This window comes from Meles meles, chromosome 5 (genome assembly GCF_922984935.1).
Source record: "Meles meles chromosome 5, mMelMel3.1 paternal haplotype, whole genome shotgun sequence".
In the NCBI taxonomy this organism is placed as follows: Eukaryota; Metazoa; Chordata; class Mammalia; order Carnivora; family Mustelidae; genus Meles; species Meles meles.
The window spans coordinates 17,066,361-17,091,183 of record NC_060070.1 but is presented as its reverse complement, the minus strand read 5'-3'; the positions used below and the strand labels follow the sequence as shown (position 1 = coordinate 17,091,183).

The 24,823-nt window shown below is 42.7% G+C and overlaps 1 protein-coding gene across 1 annotated transcript in view; it reads right to left on the bottom strand.

Annotated features, from left to right (window-relative positions):
- The window catches only part of TRAPPC3L (trafficking protein particle complex subunit 3L), a 38,326-nt gene that overhangs the window by 9,921 nt on the left and 3,582 nt on the right, over positions 1 to 24,823 (bottom strand). Inside the window, 1 exon segment of the mRNA XM_046006041.1 lies at positions 23,691 to 23,790. Coding sequence (XP_045861997.1) covers positions 23,691 to 23,790 — 100 coding nt within the window.

Here is a 24,823-nt window from a genome sequence, read left to right as displayed (position 1 = left end):
CCGTAGACAGTGGGATCTGCGGTGTAGTCAGAGGAAATCCTTGTCCCGCAAATCTATTCTACTGCCTTTCAAGGACATATGAAATTCTACCATTTGGAATTCATTTCCTTGGAATCTGAAGTCAGCAGTTCTCAAGAATAACACATTGAAAGGATATGATGCCTAAAATTCAGAGCTTTTCACATGATTCCACTGTGTACTGAAAGTATGTCCAGGCAGGCAGGGCTGTATTATGGCTTTTGGGGGCCCTCGGCACTTCTGCCTTCATGGACCCCTTTCTACATTAAAACACGCACACACATTTATGAATGTGTTAATATAAAGACAAGTATATTAAGAGTATATACTAAAACATTTTTTCAAGCCAAAAGTTCATTTATTTTTTTCTGATTTTAAAAGAAATTAAAAACATTTTCATGAGCCCCTACAAGTATCACGGGCCCTGGGCATAGTATCTACTGTGACGACTGGGTAAGTTGGCCCTGACCAGATGTTTGGGGAAACTGTCAAGGCAGCTAGTGTAGAACTGGTCTGCAGTTTTATGCTTATCAGAAATAATGCAAATTTTGTGTATTCTGTCATGTAATATACCCATGTTAGTTTAAATATAGATACATACATATATGTATAGACATATACATATGTATATATGTATATGTATAGATATATACATATATTTATGGGAGGCCCAAGGTTATATATATATATACATATATGTATAGCTTAAATCTATACATATTTACTAACATATACAGTAGTTTAAATCTATACATATATACGTATTGTATATATGTATATATTATATATATGTGTATGTTTATATTTAAGTTCCCCCTATATCTCTTAGCAGAACTGATGTGTAAGGAAGAGACACTATATCTTACGCTATGGCTCACACCTTATATCACAAAGAGTCTTGGCCCCCTGGCTGGAGAATCCGGGCAATGAACCTTTATGACCATGGACCTTATCCCCAGTTGAAGAAAAGACCCTAAAGGTATTAAGACCCGGAATATATCCTTGGGAAATTACAGCAGGCTCAGGGGTGTGTGTGTGTGTGTGTGTGTGTGTGTGTGTGTGTGTGTGTTTAGGTGGGACAGTGGAAGGTGGAGGACGGAAAGTGGCAATCTATTTGCAATCTATTTGGTATATTACTTGGATTTTAAACATGGTGTGTGATTAATATTTAACAACTGGCTCTTTAAAAAATCCTGATTTGAACTGTTTGCCAATTTCTATGGCACAGATTCAGGTTACCCAGGTGAGATCACTGAAGGCAGAGTGAGGAAGAGATGCTAACCACAGGCTCCTTTGAGCCTTTCAAAGAAGCTCATAAAGCTAGCCTCTTTTTTTTTTTTTTCATTTACATTGATTCTACCCAGCCCACTTCACTGCATCTTTGGTGCATTTGGGTCTCACTTTAATAAAACCTAACCATAGTAACACAGCTCATTGGATCCAATGGAAAGATGGAGTCTTATCCTTCGCCCCTTGAATCTGGCCTTCCTCAACCAACAGCATCTGGCAGAGTGAAGCCAGACCGTGCAAGTGTTGCAGCTTGTGCCTTCTCTCTGGCAATGCTCGGCCCGGCAGAAGCCAGCCACCATCCAAGAAGTCCAATTAGCCTGAAAGCTCCAAGTTCTGAAGAAGGCCAAGCTAACCAGGAGAGAGAGACAGAGAGAGAGAGGAGCCTGGTCAGCCCAGCTGTCCCAGTCATTCTAGCTTAGATGCCAGATGCATCAGTGAAGAAGCCATCCCAGCCAGTCTCAGTAGACATGACATGGAGAAGAACCAGAGAACCGAACCAACAGCCAGAACAAAGATCACAGGTCTTTGGTTCTAGCGGAGCCCTTCCAGCCACCCAGACTTTTGAGCTGCCCCTTCGGAGGCCACAGACTTTGCAGGGCACTCACTGCCTGTTGAGTCTTGCCTAAACCCCTGATCCAGGAAATCGTGAGCTCTAAGAAATGTTGCTTGTTTTAAACCACCAAATATGGGGGCCCCAGGAATCAGTAGATAGCCTAAACCGAATTCAGGAAAATGAGAATTTATTAAGGGAGAGAAAGTGGAGGCGAATCAAATTTAGACATAGATTTATACAAAGATTCTCTTCATGCATAAGCTTTTCCCTAATTTGTTCATCTAGATTCCATTTAACAGTATATCCTCAATGGCACAATTTAACAGATGCTGGATAGGCGTCTCTCCAAAACTGTTCCACCAAAGCCCGAGATTAATTTCCAATTACTTCTGGCTAAATTTGTTGTGAGAGGAACACACTTCTGTGGGTTAAATTCTGTTTAAAATAAACATACCACTGAGAGAAGTAACATAACGATTTGTCGTTAGTGCCTAGAACAAAATGGGAGCGGAGGGGACAGGATGAGTTGGCCTCGAATGAACAGATTGTTCCTCTAGTCTCGCTCCTCCAAGTGCTGTCTCAGACCATCAGCACCATGAGGGAGGTGGCCAGCTGGGCAGAATCAGACCCCATCCCAGACCTGTTGAATCAAGTCTTCAGTCTGACAGGACCGTAGGTGATTCCTACACAACTTAAATTTTAGAAACGCTAGGGCCGTGGTTCTCAAACTTTTAGCTCATGTCAGAATCCTCCAGAGGACTTGTTAACATGGAGACTGCTGAGACCAGAGTGTTTGATTTGGTAGGTCTGAGGCAAGAGAATTTGCATTTGTAACCAAGTTCTCAGTGGATGGTCGTGCTCTTGGGCCAGAGACCACACCTTGAGAGCTGCTCAAAAACACAAAGTGGCCATGCCGGGGAAGGCAGACTAGACGAGATTTAGAATCCTGAGTGCTACCCCAGAGCTCCTGAATTAGACACCTCGGTTATTATGTTATCAACCTGTCTGGGAACATGGGATGCCTTTCCATTTCTTTTCCATTTATTCAAATCTACCCATTGTCCTTCAGAAATAGTTTAAAGTTTCCCTCACACAAATTTTGTAAGTTTTCTGTATTTCTAGGCATTCTTTTCTGCTCTAGTCCATGGTTTCTTTTTTCCATGGTATCTTCTAAGTCATGCTTAGTTAAGTACATGATAAAGCTATTTCTTTATGCATGTCGTGATTTTATTCTTTGTAGAGCTCTTCAGAATTAGAAAATAACCATTGTGCTACCCCTACGGACATAATGGACCTATACAAGAAATAGCAAATTCTCAGCTCCTGGGGAAAAGCACAGTGGGATGCGGCCCACACCACTTGAAGCCACTCATGTTTCTTAGCGTCGCTAAAAATGGGACGGCCAGAGGTTCCGTGGCTCCCTACGCCGCACAGTGCGAGAGCAAGTCCCCAGGATCACCTGTCAAATGTGTCCTGAAAAATTCGGTCGGTCTGAGTCAAATCGGGTATTGAGGCCCAATTACTGCTTCATAGGAGATACAGGCCAAAGGGAACAAGTTAATGAGGAAGGAACCAAGTAAATCGGCGATACAGGACATTCTATGTGCCACATGACACAGTCTTCTACAGACCGATGGCATGAAAAAAGGGGGATAAAAGAGACGGGAGAGACCTAACAACAGAAGCAACACATGAGCCGTGTGTGAACTGTTCCACACAGCCAGCTCCAGCAGGATAGCTTTGCGATGTTTAGGGAAAGATGAATGAGTATTAAATGGGTGTTAGAGGATTTCAGGGAATTATTTATAATAATATTATAAATTAAACACATGTATAGAAAATATATACCATGTTATGTATAATAGTAGCATGGTGGTTTATATTTTTTAAAAAGTCCTTTCCAGTTACAGACGCATATTGTTTCTGTGTAAATTAATGTATTGCTTAGAATTTCTTTAAGGAGGCCTGGGTGGTTCAGTCCGTTAAACTTCTGCCTTCGGCTCAGGTCATGATCTCAGGGTTCTGGGATCAGAGTCCCGCATCAGGATCCTCGCTAAAGTGGGAGTCTGCTTCTCCCTCTGCCCCTCCCCCTACTTGTGCTCTCTCTCTCTCTTTCAAACAATAGATAAAATCTAAAAGAAAAGGAATTTTCTTTATAATATTTCAGCACAGAGGTGCCTGGGTGGCTCAGGCCATTAAGCATCTGCCTTCACCTCAGGTCCTGGGATCAAGCCCCAAGTTGGGCTCCCTGCTCAGTGAGGAGTCTGCTTCTCCCTTGGCCCCTCCCCCTCATTTGCGCACGCACGCGCGCTCTCTCTCTCTGATATAAAGAAATAAAATCTTAAAAAAATAAAATGTTTCAGTACAAAAAAGGGAGGTAGCTGAAAGAATGAGAAATGGCAAAAGATGGATACTTATTGAACCTGGATAGGTAGTACATGGGATTTATAAAACGTTCTCTTTACATTTGTGTATGCTTGAAAATTTTCATAAGAGTTATGCGATGAAGTAAATGGTATGCTCACCATTTGTTTCATTACCATACATACAAATGGTATGTTCTTCTGCTGAAGTGTTGTCAGTCAGCTCCTGCTTGCCTCGTTGGATCCTCTAGTATCATTCTCAGCAAAGGTTCTCAGGAATACTATTCCCTGAATTCCTAGTCACATGTTGGCATGTTCTCTACTTGAAGGACAGCTTAGCTGGTTCACACTTTCTCTACTTGAGTATATTTTTCTTTTTTAGTTTTTTTTTTATTTGTTTATTTTCAGCGTAACAGTATTCATTGTTTTTGCACCACACCCAGTGCTCCATGCAATACGTGCCCTCACTAATACCCACCACCTGGTTCCCCAACCTCTCACTCCCCGCCCCTTCAAAACCCTCAGGTTGTTTTTCAGAGTCCATAGTATCTCATGGTTCATCTCCCCTTCCAATTTCCCTCAACTCCCTTCTCCTCTCCATCTCCCAATGTCCTCCATGTTTTTTGTTATGCTCCACAAATAAGTGAAACCATATGATACTTGACTCTCTCTGCTTGACTTATTTCACTCAGCATAATCTCTTCCAGTCCCGTCCATGTTGCTACAAAAGTTGGGTATTCATCCTTTCTGATGGAGGCATCATACTCCAGAGTGTATATGGACCACATCTTCCTTATCCATTCGTCTGTTGAAGTGCATCTTGGTGCTTTCCACAGTTTGGTGACCGTGGCCATTGCTGCAATAAACATTGGGGTACAGATGGCTCTTCTTTTCACTACATCTGTATCTTTGGGGTAAATACCCAGCAGTACAATTGCAGGGTCATAGGGAAGCTCTATTTTTAATTTCTTGAGGAATCTCCACACTGTTCTCCAAAGTGGCTGCACCAACTTGCATTCCCACCAACAGTGTAAGAGGGTTCCCCTTTCTCCACAACCTCTCCAACACACGTTGTTTCCTGTCTTGCTAATTTTGGCCACTTGAGTATATTTTATGTGTTAGTCCATTTTCTGTTGTTACTGGATGTTGCTGAGGGAAAATCCAATGCCATCCTGATTTATTTCTAACATAATGTTTTCGCCTGTATTTTCACTTTCTTTTTTTTTTTTAAGATTTTATTATTTATTTGAGAGAGAGAGTGCAAGAGAGCATGAGTGGGGGGTGAGGTAGTGGGGGGGGGGCAAAGGGAGAAGGAGAAGCAGACTAACCCCTAGTGCTAGGCTCTATCCCAGGACCCTGAGATCATGACCTGAGTCAAAGGCAGACACACTTAATCGCCTGAGCCACCCAGGCAACCTGTAGTTTCACATCTTTAAAGTCTTTAAAGTCCAATACTGTTACTAGGTTGGCCTTCAGGTAGGTCTCTTGGATCAGCTTTCCCTGCTCCAAGTTACATTCTTTCATTGTGGAGAAACATTTTCTCTTGTTTTAAGAAACTGGGATTTGTAAATTTCCTCTTCTCCTTGTTGCATCATATGATTTTCAAGAAACTTCATGTTTTGGATCCAGAACTAAGCCACCGCTGTGCTCTTACTGGAATTTCATTAATTTAATAAATTTTAAAAATTAAATTAATCTTGTGGTCTTGATTCTTATTGCATCTATTCCTACCCCCTCCCTTCCCTCTGCCTGCCTCTAGAACCAGAAGAGTCACTACTCTTTGACATTCGTAGCCCCTGACCTATGAGGTAAATAGCAAAGAGCAGGGGACCCACATATGGACCTCGTCTATGGTAGTTGCAAGGGTGAAGACTTCCCTCTGTGTGACTGTGGTCTTGATGGTTACCATATATTTAACCCAATCCCATCATTGCCTGAAGTTCCCAAGGGAGCCCAGACTGCCTTGAGGTGCTGATGAAAAAAAGGCTCTGGTTCTGGTTCTAATCATTATAGCCGTGGTTTCTGACTAAACCTTAATGAAGCCCAAAATGTGTCCTGGGATATAGCGAGATTTCCAGAGAGACAAGAGGGCAAGCTGAGCTATGGAAGCTGGAGCCTGAGCATGGAGGGAAGCCCCAGAAAGAAGCCTTCAAGCAAGAGATGTAGTGGGGCTTTGCGCTGACACCTATTTGAGTAGGATTTTGATCAAGAGCATTGACTTAGTTTAATCCCTTTCAGAACTGGAACATATTTGTTACAAATATAAAACGTCCTATTTGAGTCTGGAAGGAAATCTATGTTTAGGCAGCTTCAATAATATTTTCTTTTCTTTTTTTTAAAAGATTTTATTTATTTATTTGATAGAGAGAGAAAGAGAGAGCACATAGGGAGAAGCCACCCCCCACCTCCAATGTGGGACTCGATCCCAGGACCCTGAGGTCATGACCTGAGCAGAAGGCAGACGCTTAACAGAATGAGTTACCCAGGCCCCCCTCAAATAATATTTTCACTGTTCAGTTGGTTACATTTGAGTTACGCAGAAAGAACACTTAGCAGCTGTAAGAGAGATCATATGCTAAATTTTCTTTTACACTAAAGAGGGAAGGCAGAGGGGCGCCTGGGTGGCTCAGTGGGTTAAAGCCTCTGCCTTTCGCTCAGGTCATGATCCCAGGGTCCTGGGATCGAGCCCCGCATCGGGCTCTCTGCTTGGCAGGGAGCCTGCTTCCTCCTCTCTCTCTCTCTCTCTGCCTGCCTCTCTCCCTACTTGTGATCTCTCTCTGTCAAATAAATAAAATCTTTAAAAAAAAAAAAAAAAAAGAGGGAAGGCAGAATTAATGTTTATTGACGATCTATTATGCGACAGATAATTTACATCTGGTTTATATTTAAAATTTCTCAAACATGCTGGGGAGGAGGGATTATTGTTTCTATTTTTATGAAGAACACTGAAGTTCAAACAGGTCAAGGTTAAGCTGCGGGTAAGTAATAGAACCTAAATTTGGACCTGGGTTCGTCTGATCTCTTAACTTCCACCCCAGAAATGTTGTCTCGTGTTGGTGTCTTCTCAAGTAATTATTTAACTTTTAACAACATGTTTCCTCGTTGTTAAAATCTGAGTGTTGGATTAGGACATCTCCGAGTTGTCCTAAATTTTACAGCCAGTAGCACATGAATTCCGTCAATGGGCTTCTCGGGGTACTCCTGGGAATTAATGTCTAGCTTGAAGTTTCCTGGCCTCTTTCCCATTTGGCACAGCTTTTCCACCTTGGGTTTCTAAATTATTTACAATAGCTGTGCTCAAACTATGTTTCCAGTTCCCTGTATCAATAAGGTCAACTTCCCAATATTTCCTTTGATAAAAATTATACCTGATAAAGAAGGAATTTCAGCTCTGGGAAGTTCACAAAAGATCTGGAGTAGTCTCTAGACTTTAATTTTTATATCGTTCGAGCCCATCTTTCTGTCTACAAATGACAAACAACCTTTTTTAAAAATTTTTTAAATTTTTTAATAAACATATAAAGTATTATTAGCCCCAGGGGTACAGGTCTGTGAATCGCCAGGTTTACACACTTCACAGCACTCACCATAGCCCATACCCTCCCCAATGTCTATAACCCAACCACCGCCCCCCCCCCCCCACCCCGGCAACCCTCAGTTTGTTTTGTGAGATTAAGAATCTCTTATGGACAAACCACCTTTTTATGGTTTCAGATTTCCAGACCCTACAGCCACACCCATGCTAGAGAGAATGTTTAAAAGTTTTGAATTGTAATGAAAACTGAGATGAAAATGGGGGGAAATGAATTAATTATTTTCCCTAATCACATTCTCTAGATCATCTCCAGGAATTGGACTAAGTAAGAAAACGATGAACTCTGATGATATGAGTAATTCTGCTTAAGTGTGATACCTCAAAATAAATACATCTCTGGGCAGAGTACCTAACCCATGAAATGGTTACTAGTTGCACTATAACAACATTTTATTCCTATATATATTTTTAAAGATTTTATTTATTTGAGAGAGAGAGAGAAAGAAAGAGAGAGCACGAGACAGGGAGAGGGTCAGAGGGAGACGCAGACTCCATGCTGAGCAGGGAGCCTAATGTGGGACTGGATTCTGGGACTCCAGGATCATGACCTGAGCCAAAGGCAGTCGCTTAACCAACTGAGCTCTATTCCTAGATTTTAACATGAATGGATGTGCGTCAGCATTAATAATGACTGCTGTTGGTATCAACAGAACAAGGTTCTTTCTCCCAGGGTTTTGTTTTGTTTTCTGGCATTTGAATTATGGGAGGAAACATGAGAGAAAGTAATTAGTGTTTAAAAAAACTTGTTTCCCTAAATACCTGGCTAACTATGAGTGGTTTCACTGACCCTGTATAGGAAATAAGCAGTTAAAAAAAAATATATATATATAGTCACAAACCGTGTTTGATCATTTTCCACCTACTTTGGAGTGATGTCCTAGAAGACCCAGCCTCTCTTCCTACCTCCTTCCCAAGAGGTAAGCTGGTCATCCCAACCACTGGTGGGGTGGGCTTTGTTTCAATCAAGACTGTCCATTTTTTTTTCCAATGACATTTTATTTTATTTGAAACACTTAAAAGAGACAAAAGGAGAAGCAGCTCTGGAAGGATTGGGACTGAGAATCTGGAGAGGAGCAGCCTTCACATAGTGCCCCTGCCTTTCCAGCAATCACCCTACAGCACCAACCCGGGAACACAGTTTGCAAACTCTTGCTTTAAAGCAGAAGGGGTCCACGAAGATCACTTGGGAGCATTTTAAAAGTTGTGATGCCTGGGTCTTATTTCCAGAGACCATCACTCAGCTGGGCAAACGTAGGGCCTGGGCATCTGGATTTTTTTTTTTTTTTAAAGCTCTAAGTGATTCTATGGAACAATAAGAATTGAGAACCATTACCCTGGAGCATCACTGAGGGGTCAGGGTGAGTTTGAACAAAATCTTCCCACATGCATTGAGAATACTGAGCAGGGAGGCCCCGAGTGTCTGTCTTCCTGATGTGTCTCTGAACCCTTAGGTCCAGATATACCCTTCAGCCTTTGGGCTTTGGTTCTCCCAGAGTATTCCCTCGGCCGTTTTCATCTCCTGGGAAGGAATTCCCTTGTAAATAGTTACAGTGACGAGATGCTCCCAACCTTACTGCTGTTTTCAGTGCACACACTAGGGTTAGTTTCGTAAGTCAGGCTCTCATGAATCTCAACCAAATGAGTTAAGAGATAGAAATACAGCTGAGACTCTCCAGCGGAAAGTTAGGACAGCCTAGATTTTCATGGGCTCGCTTATCTGGAGCACTGAGGCATCCTTGGTAACGGCGCCAAGGAGATAAGACGCCTAGACACCTGATGTGTGCTAGGACACCTGATGATACGCAGAAAACTGGAAGATGGACCTGCGTAGGAAAGGGGTGGGACGAGTTGCAGAATTTACTGACAACTGAACCTTGAGAGACACTTTGCTGAGACTAAATGGAAAATAATGTGACACAAGTGTCTTCCTAATAAAAGCTTACGGGGTAATTTTCCCCCAGGTGCCTCGCTTTCATTTGGGAGCTCTGCCGTGAGTAAGTGGTGTGCGCTGCTGGGTTAGGCCTAAGCAGTCGGCAGAGTCCCCAGACCTTGTGGCTGGCTGTGTGCACACGCTGTCCCACAAAAGAAATCTTCCTACGCTCTCTTCTCTCACCCCTCCCAGAGGTACAAAGGGGAATAGATCGAGTGCGTGTGGGTGTTTATGGGAGGCGGCGCTTGCCTACTCAGTGGGAGGAATTAAGCCTAACCGGTGATATCCCTTTAAACAAGTTTCTTACTTTTAATAATCCATCTGCTATATTTCTGGCCCCAAGGGGAAGATTTCTGAAAATACTCCATGAGTTCCTTTTGCTGTTAATATTCATCATTTTTTAAATATGGAGAATTTTAGGACTATAAAGCATTTTTCTTTCCATTTAATTTTTTCCACTCCCTTCTTCCCTGCTCAGAAATGTTACTAATAAGACAATGGCCGGACATTCAGTGAGCTGTGCGCCGGGCTTCTCTGGAATGCTGTGTGGTGCTGGGCCGTGACTTGCATGGAATTCACTCCCTGTTTATCAAGGGCTCCCATTTATTTTAATATCATCTGTTGGAAAAGTGGGAAAAGTAAAGCAATTCAATAGGCCCTCGACGCTGCGTTGTGACTTAGCCTTTGGAAAACAGTAATTAGGGGCTCCTGAGTGGCTCAGTCCTTACGTGTCTGCCTTCGGCTCAGGTCATGGTCCCAGGGTCCTGGGATCCCCGGGGTCCTGGGATCCAGCCCTGCCTCAGGCTCCCTGCTCAGCGGGAGTCTGCCTCTCCCTCTCCCACTCCCCCTGCTTGTGTTCCCTCTCTGGCTGTCTCTCTGTCAAATAAATAAATTAAAAAAAAAGAAAAGGAAAATAGTAACTAATAGCAAAAGAAGATATTCTGCCTGGGCTTAATCTGATTAGCTTGCATGGTTGGGGAAGGGAAGGAAGGAAGCGTAATTCCAGGATGGCGGAGGGTGAGGCCCGGACGGTGCCCTCCCCTGGGATCCAGCCCTACCTACTCCTTGGGGCAGGGTGGAGGAGGAGGTGTCCGAGCTCAATGTGACCTGGTCTCTCCTGTTGTACCCTGTCACCTGAGAACGTGCACATGCCACTTCCGTCCAGACCCTTTGGACTGATGGCTCAGCCTTTCACTGGCTTCCTCCCCCCCAACCCCTTCAGCTCCCCACACAGGTCACATGATGGGGAATGCCCGGGTCCCACATCCATCCCAGGCTCTGAGGACCCTGCTGTTCTGATACCTCCGTTTCCCACTTCAGTCTTCTGGGTGCGGGTGGGAGGCACATACAATTAAGGCCACATTCTCAAAAATCTATTTACAGATTATTCTGGCATAAGACAGCGGCAGGACACCTAAACATTTTGGGATGGCGGTGTGTAGGGGTGGGTCTTTGAACCGACAGTCCCAACTGCTGGCTGACGTAGTTGAGGTGAGCGGTTAGCCACCCCGGACCCAATCCCTGCTTCTCACCCCAATTACCTGCATTGCCTGAGTGGAAGTTTCCCCTCCATTAGCATCTGCGTGGGGAGCACCCAGCCTCCTCTCCGCATCCCGGAAGGCAGAAGGCTGAGCCAGGGTGTATCATCTGATGATGCTGACATCAGGGCAGGAGCAGTGAGGGTCTCCCCGCCCTGAAGAGATCCTCACCATCGGACAGGATCATCAGCAAAGACCAGACCTCCGCCATCAGTGGGAGGTTTTAACAAAGGGCAGCCGTTGCCTGGTAATAAGAAGCTTCCAGGTTTCCCTGTATTCTGTGCCATTCAGGTCACATTTCTTAGTTCATCCCTTCAAATAAATTGTGTACAAGGAGGAGAAGAAGGGTGTGTGCATGGGTTGGTGGGGAGGGGGAGGGTGGGCTGGTGGGTTGGAATGGAGGCAACTTTAGAATGGAGATTTAAACTTTCATCCTGGTTAAAGTAAGAATATTCAAAGGACAGAAAAGAGTCTCTCAATTTTGTGCAAAGAATTAGGATGTGGACCCAATTCAAGGGTTGTGCATTGTGCTGGGTGCATTACCCTTAAGCTTACTTAAGACTGTGAGATATGATGCCTTTTAGGAAAAGTGTTCCTTGTAAACATGTACAGTGTTTAGAAAATGAAGGAAGACAAATATAATCAGAAAAAAAAGAAAGGAGGGGCACTTGTGTGGCTCAGTGGGTTAAGACTCTGACTCTTGATTTTCAGCTCAGGTCATGATCTCAGGTTGGGAGATGGGGTTCTGTGTTCAGCGGGGAGTCTGCTTGAATTCTCTCTCTCCCTCTGCAGCCCCCTTCCTCCATGCACACACTCTCTCTCTCTTTCTAAAATAAATCTTTCAGAAAATTAAAAAAAAAAAGAAAGGAGGGTAAGTAAAATAGAGAAGCATAAGGAACAAAATCTGTGTTTTTTTTAAGATTTTATTTATTTGACAGAGATCACAAGTAGGCAGAGAGACAGGCAGAGAGAGAGAGAGGAAGGGAAGCAGGCTCCCCGCTGAGCAGAGAGCCCGATGCGGGGCTCGATCCCAGGACCCTGGGATCATGACCTGAGCCGAAGGCAGAGGCTTTAACCCACTGAGCCACCCAGGAGCCCCTGTTTTGTTTTGTTTTTAAGAGAAAGAAAGAAAACTAAGATAGGCTGATGTCTCTGTGTTGAATGGTCTGGTTCAAGTTCATGTCACCTGAGCAGTTCTATTCACATAAAAAATCAGTTCATATCTGGTAACATTCTTTGAAAAATAAACCAAAAACAGAGAATGCCAAGAAAAGGGACTGAAAAAGATTTAGAAAAAGAAACAAATGCAAAAGCCCCATGGGATTAGAGGACCAGAACAAACTGTTATGATTGGTTCCTTTATAAGAAATTCAAAAGAAACCCTAATACTGTGTGTTGTAGCACAGCATCATTTTGCTCAGGACAATCTGGCTATCTCCTTTCCATCGAAGCACCCTTCTGAGTTTACTGTTCTGAAAAATGTCTGCCCCACCCTTAGCTAGTGGTCTAAAACACGTATTTCCAACAAATAATGTGGTTTAGCTTGGATTGCCTCTGGGGGGCATTTTTTTTTTTTTTAAGTTTTCTTACTTGATTACTACCTGCAAAACACATAGCAAGGACATTTCTCCTGATTTCCATATCCTACAGTTAACACGCTACCTGGAGCCTGCTACGCTCTTCTGCACAGGAATTCTACCCTCTGGAACAAAGGAAAACCCACACCAGCCTCGGTAAGGCAAAGAACACCAGCAGAAGTTTCATAAGGTAAAGAAGATCATAAATAATTTCCTAGACAGGAAGGACGAGGTCTTTTCCAATTGCTTTGCCCCATTCTGGGGGGTATCAGAATGTTTGTCACGCCCGAGTCCCCTTCTTGGGGGGCTCCCCATGATGAGCAGGCGCTGCGTCTCACTCCACTGCCGTTCTGGCCACAGGTCGGGGATGAGGATGGGCATGTGAGAGCCTGTGCGGTCAGTCCACAGCCTGGCCACGGGCCGGAAGACGTGTGGCATGGGAGCGCTACCCACAGAGGGCAAGTGATTGACTGGACAGGTGAGAGGCTCTTTTTGGGACGTTGACTATGAGACGCAGAGAGTCACAGAAGACAAAAGACTCCAGAGAGAGCAGAGTAAAGGAGAGGAAGCAGAAGTCCTGAGGCAGCAGAGTCACGGGGCGGAGAGAAGATACAGAATAGGAGTCGTCAGCAGGTAGTTGCCAGAGCCAAATAAACAGAATAGTTGAGTCACCAAAACGACCAGGACTGAAGCAAGGAACCACACATGCCCGCTCCTGACATGACCGGGATGACTGCGGGACTCCCTGATTCTGCTCTGCCATGAGGACTAGCTGTGTGTCCCAGAACATCCTTACATCACCCACCAGCCAGCGGAGAAAGGAATCTAACCCAACCCAATTTGGCTCTATGATGAATTTTAGAAAACATTTCAAATATTTTCTATAATACATGGAAATGATTTATTTAAATGATCTATTTTATTTAATTAGCTTCTCTTCATCATGAAATCTTACCATACGTGGTTATGGAAAGTACGAAATATGTTTTTGTGCAACTAAGGAGATGATTTTTAGCTCTTGGACTAGAGAAAGGTATAATTGTATTTTCTATCCGCCCTTATATAAACTGGAAGTGATCAATACCTGTTGAGAACTTAAGTGAAATGTGGTAGCTAATGATTCGATTACCTATTTAATGCTTGCATTTTGTAGTCGCGATTGACCTCAGGGTAGCAAGACCGAATCTTCCTCTTCTCCTAGAACTCTCTACGTTCATATAAATAGCAGTGAAAAAACCCCGAGTGTTTCAATAAAATTACAAAGATGAGTTCAGTGTCCATTATTTAATAAGAATTCGTTCTTTTCCTGTCTAGGATCCTATTTCGGTTCAATCGTGTTATTGCAGATTGGCTGTTGCGAGCCAACAGACACGTTTGGAGGGCTGGATTTTCAATGAGGTAAGCACTGCGGGAAATGAGAGCTTCTGCAGGTGGTGGGAGCCAGGACGGGAGGGGCAGGCCGCTTTAATTTGGAGATGAATGTGGACCACTGCCCTCTGCTGGGCAGAAGAGGAGGAGCAACAGTGTGTCCTTGAGGGCAAAGATTTACAAATATTTTCCAGAGTTTTTGTTCTGGCTTGCCATGGCCCTGTGGGCCAAACCCCAAGAACGTTTGACATTATCCCTCCTTTTGAAATGCTTACAGACGGGACAGGGCAATGAAATTTCCCAGAAATGAAGGATAGCTTCACTCCGGGGTCAAATCAAAGAAACACAAGAAAATTCTGTACTATTTCCTTTCTTTGTACAATACTTTGGTTGTAGTTAGTTAGACTGAGTATAAAAATATATACCAAAAAATTAAAAAAAAAAAAAGAAAGAAAGACAGCAAAGAAAAAAGCTGGTCAACCGCAAATTCTTGAAAGATCAGCAGGCCCCAAACCCAGTAAAATTCTATTCACAGACTAACACATTAAGCTAAAATGCAGACTTGCATTACTCTTTTTTTCACAATAAAAATGTTCTCAGTAAGGGTAATAATCATGGGTTTTCTTATGTTTCTGAAGTTGTTTGGTCATGTTTGCTTACTCACAGAGACATCAACTCCTGCCTCCTACAAAGAACACTAAGTTTCACCCTTCCGCACATTTCAGAAAACAGACCTGGTCCATTTCAAGCGTAGGACCCCCTACCCCAGATGGTGAGTCTAGGCCCTGCTCTACCTTTCACGGGGCGGCCTCGGAGGTGCTAATGTACCACGGTGCCTTCCGCCCGCTCCTTTAGACTTCGGGGGGAGAGCACAGGTGGTCAGCCAGTCCTGTTCTGAGGTTCGCGGCCCATGAGGTCACTTAATGGCACTTTGGACAGTAATGAAAGAGAGGAGAGATTTAATCATGGGAGACAGAAGAGATTTGGTTTTAGAGAAATCTGGGAAGAGGCAGTGGCTGGATTTAACAAATGTCAGCATGTAACGGGCGCTTTTTATGTCCCAAGTTTGCAGATTGTTCATAAGGACTTGACAGCACCCTGCTAAGAGAAGAATGCAGCCTTCTTCCTCTCATCTGGCATCCCCCAGGCAGCGTGAGCAGACCACACTGAGAGGTGAGAGTAGTTCCTGGACCCAGCAGTAGGGACAGGGTCAAACACGAGACCACCGAAGTAAAAAAAAATGGCCACGGAAATGTTCGTGACAGTCACACGGACACAAGCTTTCTGAGCTGGGTGCCCGATGTTTGCCCCTCGGATCCAAACCTACTCTTCATTGCTTTGCTTGTGAGCATAGGCAATGACCTTGTCATTGTGAGCTTGTGAGTATGCTTGTGAGCATAGGCAATGAGCAAGTCATAGACCTTGCGCACATTTCTCCTTAGGCAGAAGAGGGTTCTGTGGGGATATAGGAGGACAGACTCCTCTTCCTGGCCCCTGGAGTGCCTTTTCCTGGTTGACCTCCTGCTGGAAATGGTGACTGGCTGGGCCGAGGACACCCGGTGGCACTCCCTTCCGAGTTCTGGCTCCCTTCCCGTGGTTCCCTCATGGCCAGCCTCAGCCCACTCCCACCCCTTTGGGGGGTTGCTGTTTACCATTTCGATCCATAATTCCCTATCCCGCATCTCAGCCTGACAACCCAGAGTCCCTCTCCAGCACCCGTGGGCTGCAATCCCGTGTCTCTGAACCCCAACCGTGGGAAGAGGATCCCTCCTCAAACTGTGGTATTTCTTTGGGTACTTTCTCTCAGCACTAGGAAATTCTTTAGCATTTCCCCCCCTTTCTTAGTAGCTAGTCCCATATAAATAGTTAATAATGCTTTCTATTAAACTTCTCGATTGAAATGATCAGGTGGTTTCTTTCTCTTGATGGCGCCCTCCCTGATCTACCATCCAAGTCATGGAACACTCCTCTGAAAATGTCTAATAAAGTCAGATTTGGATGTCCTTGCAGAAGCATAAAATCAGAGCTTTGGGTACAAATCTGTATTGGGGACTGTAATTCTATGGTTCTGCAGCTGCCACAATTCTGAAATGACTCAGGAGTTTTATGTTTATGTTTTATGTTTTTAGGTTTCTCAAAATAGTTGAATTATCTACATCAATCCAGCCGTGGTAGTTTTGTGTGCTCAGATCAGAACAAGACAAAGGAAGAAAGAAGGCCGGTATGATTTGTTGGAATCCTTCTGTGTAGCCTCAACTCTAATCTTAAATGGACCAATTTATTGATATAAAAATGGTCATCCAGTTAAAAAATAACCCTTCTGCCATTCAAGTTCCTCTTTGGATTATATTCCTAAATCTTTTGCCCTCGAGTTTATGCTTCTGACATTCACCATTTAGATTTCCTCCCTGCTTTAGGGATCCTTACTTATATGACCTCTTATGAATATCCTTTCAATTATTTCGTTGATTTATATTACTCACTCACCAAAAAAACAAAAAAATCATTGCTCCCATTATATAAATAAGGTAAAATTTCAGTTTATGCTATTAAAAGGAAAAGATCGTATTTTTGCTTTTCAGAATTTCCAGGGACAATATATTGGGGTCCAATTTTTTTAAACCTAAAAATTGGAATTTCGAGTTTTACAAGTCTTTTTCTATTTTTCACATATCATATATTTTTCTCTAAAAATTTCATCTTACTGGGACAACACCCCGATGTGACGTTTATACTGAAAAATCATACATTCCTTCTAACCCTTCTAATGACATCATGATGACATTGACCTAATATTAAAAAGCTTTCCCAGCTTTGATGAGCAGGCTTTGTGCTAAGCCCAGCAGCTGTAAGCGGCCCCAGCACCTGGACGGTATGGACGCTCTGTGGGAGGCTTTGGAAACCTCACGCATCACAGTCAGCTCTGTGTGATTATAGTTCCTCGTCCACATTCTGCCTAGGGAAAGCAAAGCCTGAAACTCACAAGAACTCCTGCTGAAGGAGGTGTCACCTGACAGACAGGGAAACTGAGGTTCAGACAGGCTTAAGGACATGCTCAGGGGCACATGATGGGAATGTGGCTGAGTAGGAAGTGAACTCTTCTCTTCGTCTCGACTACACTGGACTTGGCTACATGATCATTATCTGATGAGGGTCAGAGCTGCTTGCGTTTCAATTACTTTTAAAAGACAGAGATATAATATCTCTTGTCAAGCCTACCCTTTGTGGTCATCTTGACTGTAAAGGATGACGTTGATCTCTAATTAGCTTCTCTTCATAATAAAACATTTATCATGGATGCGTTTGGAAACTGTGAAATATATTTTTGTGTAACTAAGGAGGTGTGGTGTAGACCTTAGACCAGAGTGAGGCACCATTGTATTTTCAACTTGCTTTTATAATAAACTGAAAGATTTATGCCTATTAGATTACATTTAAATTCTCCAATGTTTCATTACTATGGTGACTCTGCTGCAAATTCCACATTTTCAACTTTCTCAGAACAGTGATTATAACAGGAAAAAAATATTTAAAAGTAGATTTTAATATCCTTTTTAAAAAAGACTTTATTTACTTATTTGACAGAGAGAGAGCGTGTGCGCACAAGTAGGGGCAGTGGCAGGCAGAGGGAGAGGGAGAAGCAGGCTCCCCACTTAGCAGAGAGCCCCATGCGGGGCTCGATCCCGGGATCTCGGGATCATGACCTGAGCCGAAGGCAGAGACTTTACCGACTGAGTTACACAAAGTGTAAAGTCATGCAAGTGTAAGTTGTAAAGTGCAAAGTGTAATGTAGCCCACAGGTACGTTTTAAAGAAATAATTAATTTGGGAAAAGCACGGGCATAAGATCAGAAAAATTAAATTCTCAGCGGGCTTTTTGGACTACGTAACTATGGTGACATGTCCTAAGACTCAGTTACGTCATCCGTAAAATGAAGCTAATGATGGCTATCGTTTTTACTTCACAAGAATCTTGAGAGGAAAAAAAAATAGGTGGCAATTACTTTGAGCTTTTCTAAAAAAAGGTGCTGTATTGCTAATAGTTTTTTTTTTTAAAGATTTTTTATTTATTTATTTGACAGAGATCACAAGTAGACAGAGAGGCAGGCAGACAGAGAGAGAGGGAAGCAGGTTCCCTGCTGAGCAGAGAGCCCGATGCGGGACTCGATCCCAGGACCCCGAGATCATGACCTGAGCCGAAGGCAGCGGCTTAACCCACTGAGCCACCCAGGTGCCCTTGCTAATAGTTTTTTAACATTATGTTATAATGCTGTTGACAACCTTTATAAATTATACATCTTATTTAAAATATGAAGTACTTTGAGTCAATCAATACAAAATAGACTTGTATGTGATTAAACCGTATTTTTTAAATGGATACATTTTAACGTTGCCAGAATATGGCTTTAGAATTAGCCCGTCGTCTCTTTTTTATACGAAATGTAAGGCCTGATTACAGACCTTTTTGGAACAGGTTTGGCCTCTGTCATGGGATTTCTCTCCCCACCACTAGATGGCGCCATCTGAAGTCTAAAGCTCGTCAAGGTGCTGATAGGCAAGGATGATGGCGGTGTTCTGTATGAGGGCATGGTCGGAGGGGTCAGCCAAACCAAAGTCACAAGGTTTACGTACTATTCCTGACCTTGCTATGCTCCACCGGCAGCATGTGACTATGGTAAATTGCCTCCGACCTTGCTCCACTCCCCTCTAAAACTGAAATGTTTTAGATTTTTTTTTGACATTTGACACCTGCCTCCTCTCAGGAGAGTTTATACGGGTGAATGAGATGATGCTGCTGAAGGCCAGACCTTCTAATGAAACTTGCCAGTTATAAAAACCAATTATCAGTAGGCGAGTATATAACTAAGGTCTGCCCCTTCCTCTGTGTTAAAGTGCTTCTGACTTGGGTGACATCATTCCCACATGTAAAAGAGCATTCTGCTGGAGAAATGAAAATGGCAAAGAGGGAGGAAATCGGACCTCTAAAAGAGAGTGCAAAGGCCAGGAGACAACCCCTCTGCACAAGAGAAGGGTAAGGGTGTCAAAATACTCTCTTCATTGCAAGAAAGAATCTTGCAAAGGAGTAGAACTTTCCCGGTTTGTTGAGGACAGGAGGAACAGATGAGAATTTCCGTGACACGAGAAAAATAAAAAAGATGTAAAAAGTTTAGAGGAGAGATATTTGGAAAGTGAATGTTCTTAGTTTTATATCAAACAGACCTGTTTCTTTCAAGCTTTTTAAAAATTGGGATCAGAACACTTACCATGAGATCTACCCTCTTAACACATAAGTATACAATATGTTATTGTTGATGACTGGTACAATGTTGTACCACAAACCTCTAAAGCTCATTCATCTTGCTTGACTGAAACTTTATGCCAATTGGTTAATAATTCCCCATTTCCTCCTCCCTGAAGCCATCATTCCACACTTTGGTTCTATAAATTTGAATATTTTAGATACCTTATCTTGGAAGAATCCTGCAGTATTTGTCTTTCTGTGTCTGGGTTCAACCATGTTGTTTCACATTGCAGAATGTCCCTTTTGAAATGCCATTGTATGTATATACCACATTTTAAAAAATCTTTTTATTGGCCAACTGCCTTTTATGTTGTTTCCACATCTTGGCTATTCTGCAAAGTGTGGCAATGAATATAGGGCGTTAACATCTCTTCAAGATCCTGATTTCAATTTTTTTGGATAAATACTCAGAAGTGGGAATGGTAGGTCTTATGATAATTCTATTTTTAAATTTTTAATGAACTTTTAAACCATTTTCCATAGTGGCTCTACCATTTTTAATTCCTGCTAATAGTATGCAAGTGTTCCATGTCTCCACATCTTCACCAAAACTTGTGTGTGTGTGTGTGTGTGTGTATGTGTGTGTGTGTGTGCACGTGTCCCTAAGATTATGACCTGAGCTGAAACCAGGAGTCAGATGCTTAACTAACTGAGCCACCTGCACCCCTCTTCTGGGAGTTTTACAGTTTGGTGTCTTATGTTTACATTTTAATCCATTTGAGTTCATTTTTGTATATGGTGTAAGGGTCTAATTCTATTCCTTTGTATGTGGACAGCCAGTTTTCCCAGAACCATTTGTTGAAAAGACAGCCCGTTCCTCATTGCCATACTCAATGGTAACAAAATGGAAAACTTTTTCTCTAAGATCAAGAACAAGAAGGAGATGCTTCCTCTCACCGTTTCTACTCAACATAGTACTAGAAGTCCTAGCTAGAGTAGTTAGTCAAGAAAAAGGAATAAAAGGCATATACACTGGAAAGAAAAAAGTAAAATTATCTCTTTTTACAGATGAAACAATCTTCTATGTGGGAAACCCCTAAATACTCCACAAAAATCTTATTAGAACTAAGAAGTGATTTCAGTAAAGTTGCAGGATACAAAATCCACTGTGTTTCTATACACTAAGAACAAATGATCCAGAAAAGAAATTAAGAAAACAATCCCATTCATAATAACAGAGAAAAAGGTTAAAATGCCAAGGAATAAACTGAAGCAAGAAGGTCAAAGACTTGTATACTAAAAACTTCAAAACACCGATGAAAGAAATTAAACAAAACACAAACAAATGGAATGACATCCTATGTTCATAGACTGATAGATTTAATATTGTTAAAATGTCCATACTTCCCAAAGTGATTTATTAACTCAATGGAATTAGTACCCATCAAACCCCAATGGCATTTTTACAGAAACAGAATACAACCATCTACATTTATATATTTCAAATATTTCCCATTAAAACACCTAATATTTTTCTAGCATTGCCCATAAACTTGTCTTAGTGAAAAATTATTTTACTTTTCAAATTACTGCTTCTTTATTTCAGTTATATTCAGCAAATAGGGAAAGAGAATTTTTTTTTTGTTTTAGCTGGCATTTTTAACCAGTTTTGCAATTTTTTTCCCATTTTATTTTTTTTTTCAGCGTAACAGTATTCATTGTTTTTGCACAACACCCAGTGCTCCATGCAAAACGTGCCCTCCCTATTACCCACCATCTGTTCCCCCAACCTCCCACCCCTGACCCTTCAAAACCCTCAGGTTGTTTTTCAGAGTCCATAGTCTCTTATGGTTCGCCTCCCCTCCCCAATGTCCATAGCCCCCTCCCCCTCTCCCAATCCCACCTCCCCCCAGCAACCCCCAGTTTGTTTTGTGAGATTAAGAGTCATTTATGGTTTGTCTCCCTCCCAATCCCATCTTGTTTCATTTATTCTTCTCCTATCCCCCTACCCCCCCATGTTGCTTCTCCATGTCCTCATATCAGGGAGATCATATGATAGTTGTCTTTCTCCGATTGACTTATTTCACTAAGCATGATACGCTCTAGTTCCATCCACGTCGTCGCAAATGGCAAGATTTCATTTCTTTTGATGGCTGCATAGTATTCCATTGTGTATATATACCACATCTTCTTTATCCATTCATCTGTTGATGGACATCTAGGTTCTTTCCATAGTTTGGCTATTGTAGACATTGCTGCTATAAACATTTGGGTACACGTGCCCCTTCGGATCACTACGTCTGTATCTTTAGGGTAAATACCCAGTAGTGCAATTGCTGGGTCATAGGGTAGTTCTATTTTCAACATTTTGAGGAACCTCCATGCTGTTTTCCAGAGTGGTTGCACCAGCTTGCATTCCCACCAACAGTGGAGGAGGGTTCCCCTTTCTCCACATCCTCTCCAGCATCTGTCATTTCCTGACTTGTTAATTTTAGCCATTCTGACTGGTGTGAGGTGATATCTCATTGTGGTTTTGATTTGTATTTCCCTGATGCCGAGTGACGTGGAGCACTTTTTCATGTGTCTGTTGGCCATCTGGATGTCTTCTTTGCAGAAATGTCTGTTCATGTCCTCTGCCCATTTCTTTTTTTTTTTTTTTCCCCTTTTTATTTATTTATTTTTTTTTTTCAGCGTAACAGTATTCATTCTTTTTGCACAACACCCAGTGCTCCATGCAAAACGTGCCCTCCCCATCACCCACCACCTGTTCCCCCAACCTCCCACCCCTGACCCTTCAAAACCCTCAGGTTGTTTTTCAGAGTCCATAGTCTCTTATGGTTCGCCTCCCCTCCCCAATGTCCATAGCCCGCCTCTGCCCATTTCTTGATTGGATTGTTTGTTCTTTGGGTGTTGAGTTTGCTAAGTTCCTTATAGATTTTGGATACTAGCCCTTTATCTGATATGTCGTTTGCAAATATCTTCTCCCATTCTGTCAGTTGTCTTTTGGTTTTGTTAACTGTTTCCTTTGCTGTGCAAAAGCTTTTGATCTTGATGAAATCCCAATAGTTCATTTTTGCCCTTGCAGGAAAGAGAATTTTTTTAATCAGTTTAGTTTTGTGGTAAACTCACCACACTGAGACTAAATGACCTGGATTTCAATTTGAACCACATTATTCAGGAAATAATGAGAAACGAAATGAAATAATGAGAGTAATCATAACAAGGATTGGGAAAATCTTTCATTTGGATTATATTTTTGAATGCATACTTTTTTTGATATGTTAGTATTCGATTTTTATCGTATTTTTCTGGGACTCAGTTTTCTTATCTGGAAAATGGGAACAACTCCTACTCTGCTTACTTCACAGGGATACTGGAAGGGTAAAAGACAGAAGAATATGTAAAACTGCATTTGGAGTCACAAAATACTATGTAGAATGGTTATTGGCACTCATGTGAAGAGTCAGTATGGAAATAATAGTATTAAGGGTCAGTAGAGAAAAGAAGAATGAGACCAACTTCATAGGTCTGTTGTGAGAATCTGGAGACAATATACTTGAGCCTTATACATATCTGATACCCATGTATATTTCCGAGTCTTCCCCAAATGAATGACACAAGGTTAAAAATCATAGACCAGCAGATTAAAGGGATTCTGGCTAAGGATGCATTTCCTGCCTCATCTTCTACCTAGGATATTTGAGTTGGTCTCAGATGGTTCCAAGTTGTCTCTCATATATCAGGGCTGTGAAAGTACTTACAGCATGTACTTTTACAGGAAGCTTTGTTTTTTCCTTGGGGAGACATTGCTCTGGGAATAAAATGGCCACAACAATATTCTCTGAGACAGCCAAAGACCACCTCCTCCATGTGCTAAAGTGATTATACAAAGAAACTGCTTTGGGCATCAGGTTATGACATCACCCTTATTACCCTCCCTTTCAGTTTACTGTTTAAAAACATTTTCCCGGTGTGGGACATATACTCCACACACACTGTGTGGTCAGAAAACTCTATAGATGCTTAAGTGCCTAAAAGCACTTATCTCTGTTCACAGTAGTTTTACTCCTGGGCTGAAATAAAATGCTTTTCAATCAGAATCTCTTAGCACCTGCTAATGAATAGATTGAACCTACCCAACCAGAGCAGAAAGCCACAGAACTGAGGACAAATCAAAGATTTTCAAAACAGCTTGAATGAGCTAAAAATGCATTTACCTGGGCAATTATGTCTGTCATTTCTGAATAACTATGGCATCTTCTTACACAAGATCAAGCCAAAAAGTCTTCCACCAGCCATGGCCCAATGTGGTATCCCCTGTGATGAAGGAAAGCGTCTGGTCTAAAAATAATATCTGAGTAGGGAACTCCATCAGTGTTTAAGAATGGAGTCCTCTGTTTAGGACTGGCATGGATTACAAAGTAAAGCAAATTTGACAAGTTCAATCAATGACTATTTGGCAGTGAGCTCTTTATTTGTCTTACAGGCACAGAAGCAGAGAGCAATTATCCGGGAAATGGTAACTAGTTTCCTATGAGCAGAGAAGCCTGAGGAGGTAAGGCTGGCCCAAATCTGGCAGTGTGTGTTAAAGCTAAGGGAGGTTGGTGTTTGCAGCCTAATGTGTCTTATTGACAACAACTTTGTCATAGTAGCTGTTGATGGAAAGTGAATGGGTTTCCCATCCAACTGATGGGTCTAGCTACCTTGTCTGCCGTAGGTGCGGTCCTTGGGTGCTCATTCTTCCTTTGACATAGTTATCATGGTAAGAGGAGAGCCATGTCCAGGATGGGCTCCAGGAGGAGAGGAAGAAAGGAAAAGAAAAGCCCACTTTTTTGCCAGTGTAGGTTTCTGCAGTTAGAACTCTGAAATTTAGTGAAAAGAAAAGAAAAAAAGCGACATTCAGAAAATTCATTTTTCATTCTAGGGGAACTGAATCTAGGGGACTTGGGAGTGTGAGGGCCTGTATGAGGGCCTGGTTAGCCAGAGGAACTTACTTGCAAACCCCAGATATAGGGGCGAGCCAGGCTGGATGGCTCCAATCAGTGGGGCGCGCCTATATTTACTGTGGTGTGTTGCAATCTCATTGGCCACCTGTGTGTGGGCCGGGCTCAACCACCTCTATAAAGGTTAGTCTGTGAGGCTGGGGGGGGGGGGAGTAGGAGGAGGAGTAGCCATTGGGATAGCCCTTGGGGAGTAGTAGTTGGGTGCTAGTCGTTGGGAGCGGCGCCGCCCCTAGTGGCCTTGCCGCCGCAAGTGGCGTCACTGGGGTCGGCGAGCGGCCTGTCCGGGGAGCATCGTCGTCAGGGTCATAGTCATTAGCGTAGACTACGTAGTTGGGAGCGGCCTCATG